The sequence below is a fragment of the Rutidosis leptorrhynchoides genome, chromosome 10 (assembly GCF_046630445.1).
Source record: "Rutidosis leptorrhynchoides isolate AG116_Rl617_1_P2 chromosome 10, CSIRO_AGI_Rlap_v1, whole genome shotgun sequence".
NCBI lineage: Eukaryota > Viridiplantae > Streptophyta > Magnoliopsida > Asterales > Asteraceae > Rutidosis > Rutidosis leptorrhynchoides.
This window is the reverse complement of record NC_092342.1, coordinates 309,638,781-309,641,122: the sequence shown is the minus strand read 5'-3', so window position 1 is coordinate 309,641,122 and position 2,342 is coordinate 309,638,781. Positions and strand designations below refer to the sequence as shown.

At 39.7% G+C, this 2,342-nt stretch overlaps 1 protein-coding gene across 1 annotated transcript; it reads right to left on the bottom strand.

Annotated features, from left to right (window-relative positions):
• Positions 1-1,084: 1,084 nt before the first annotated feature.
• On the bottom strand, positions 1,085-1,798 carry LOC139871235 (uncharacterized). Its single transcript, XM_071858967.1, has 2 exons — positions 1,408-1,798; positions 1,085-1,353 (listed from the first exon to the last, which is right to left on the bottom strand). The coding sequence occupies exons 1-2, from the start codon at positions 1,796-1,798 to the stop codon at positions 1,085-1,087; spliced, it is 660 nt and encodes a 219-aa protein (XP_071715068.1).
• Between the last annotated feature and the right edge of the window lie 544 nt (positions 1,799-2,342).

The window sequence follows — 2,342 nt, the reverse complement described above, 5'->3', positions numbered from 1 at the left end:
GGATTTTGATAAACTGAAGATGGATGACATTATTTTCATTTATAACTATCTGATTAACTTGAATGAATCTGCAACAATTTATCATGCTACTGCAATGAAGGCAGTCTACAGGTTTATTCTTGATTCGATGAGATGGATGTCAGTTCATGATTTTCAGTTGGTATTGGAATCTGGACACAAAAAGCTCAGAATCAAACCACCAAATCAAGTGATTGAAGAGCTAAGATACATGTCCTTACTTGAAGTGAGCGACTGTCCATATGGGTTTGTATTTGTCAATTCTCACTATACAAAGATCTTCATCAGAGTCTCAGATTTCAGAAGATACTCAGACGGAACGTTGATGTATGCTTTCAAGTACATGAGATGGAGATTGATCAATAACTGATATTCAACTGAAGACATTGAGATTGTCAAATACATTCTCACAAGATTAAAAAGTCGTCTCAAAACAAGAGTGAATATACGAAGATATGAGAATCTCAAGGGATTCAAATCTAAAGTTCACTTCAGAGGAACAAAGTTCCTTTAGATGTTTTAAATAGGATTATGTTGTAAAGTTCACATTTAACACTAAGGGGGAGATTGCTAGGACCCCGAAGTTGTATAGTGTTAATGTGAAAATAAGCTTAAATGAAGGTTCCTTAGAAGAGGGCTATATAAGGAACCTAAGTAGTCCTAATTAGATAGCCATTGCATTGTAACTGAGTTCTAGAAGCTATGGAATGTAATTGTACCGATTCTCTCTAATACCGAGTCTCATTCCTATCTACCGAATCTCTCTTTATCTTATCATTTCTCTCAATCTCAACATGATCTAACCTATCAAAATCAGTGGACTGAGGATGACCCAAACTTGCGTAATTAGTAGTGGGCCGAGGGCCCAATAATCTGGGCTGAGGTGTGGGTGCACGAGTCCAAGGTGTGGCTGGGTATGGACAAGGTGGTGTGGTCCATTATGTATTGGGCCAGACGATAGGCCCGTAACCAAAGGTGGATGCGGATATGAACCTGTACCCGAATAACCCTGATGATTATAACCCAATTGCTGATTTGAAGAGTTAGGGTAAATTCCCTGGTAACCTCATCCACGACCTCTGCCATTTCTTCCCCAATTGCTTCCACCCCGATGAGATCCTCTTCCCCAATTATTAAATTTCCGGTGTGGTGACGGTGTAGCTGGTGGTGGATTGAGTGCAGCAAGGGTCGTAGTTGATGAAGATGCCGATTGTGTGGTGAGTTGTTGATTTTGGGATTCTTCCAAAATAAGCATCGAGCGAGCTTCATAGAATGACGGAAGCTTTTCTCGGTGAGAGATGATCGACCGGAGGCTAGCAGATGAATCACTCAAACCTGTAACCAATTGCAAGACCAATCGATCCTATTCAATTGCCGGACCGATGTTACCTAGCTGATCGATGATTATCTTGAGTTCTTGACAGTAGGTTGAAGCATCAGGAAAGTTTTCAAGATGAGTATTCATGAATTGGTGTTGGAGATGAACAGCCCGTGAATTTCTGTTGTCGTGAAACATGCTTTTTAGCCATTCCCAGGCCTGTTGTGCGGTGGATTGTGGTTTGAAAATGGTACGAAGCAAGTCCTGTGAGATCGTACCATAGATCCACTGAAGAACAATGGCATCAAGCCTGTCCCAATTGGCGGGACGAGTGGGTGGAGGTGTGGTGATTGTAGAGGTAGAGGAATCATCAGTGTTAGGAATAATATGATCGAGGACTTCGTATGCACAACAGTGAATTTCAAAGAGACCAGCCCAGAATTCGTATTGGCTTTCCTTCATCGTTAAAGTGATAGGTATGAAATTTTTGATATTGTTGACCATGATTGCAGGATGAATTCTAGTTTAATCAGACATGTTTGTGTTTGTGAGATTGCAGGAAAGAATGAAGGTTTGTAGAAGGTGATAAGAAGGAGATGGATTAAATGGCGTGTGATACCATAAAGGATTATGATCCGTGAGTTTATTGATAAAAGTCCTCTGCTTATATAATGCAGGGATCCGAGATTACAAGAGATATATTAGGAACTGATTTCCTATTATGCAGAGATATACATTGACTTTACTTGCTATGATATTTTCTAGTACCATATATTGACTTGACTTTATACAAATTAATAATACATGAGTAGTTGATGTCGACTGACTTTAGTTATGTCACTTGTGTCTTATATTTGTGGTTACGACTTTGTGTTGATTGCACACTTTTCGAAGTTTGCGTTAATTTTCAGTTGACTTTCTAGGTGAGAGAGAGTCAGGATTCTGACGATTTGTGCTTTGAAAGATAGTGCTACGGTAGTGGTTGAGCTCTTTAGTGATGTTTTGG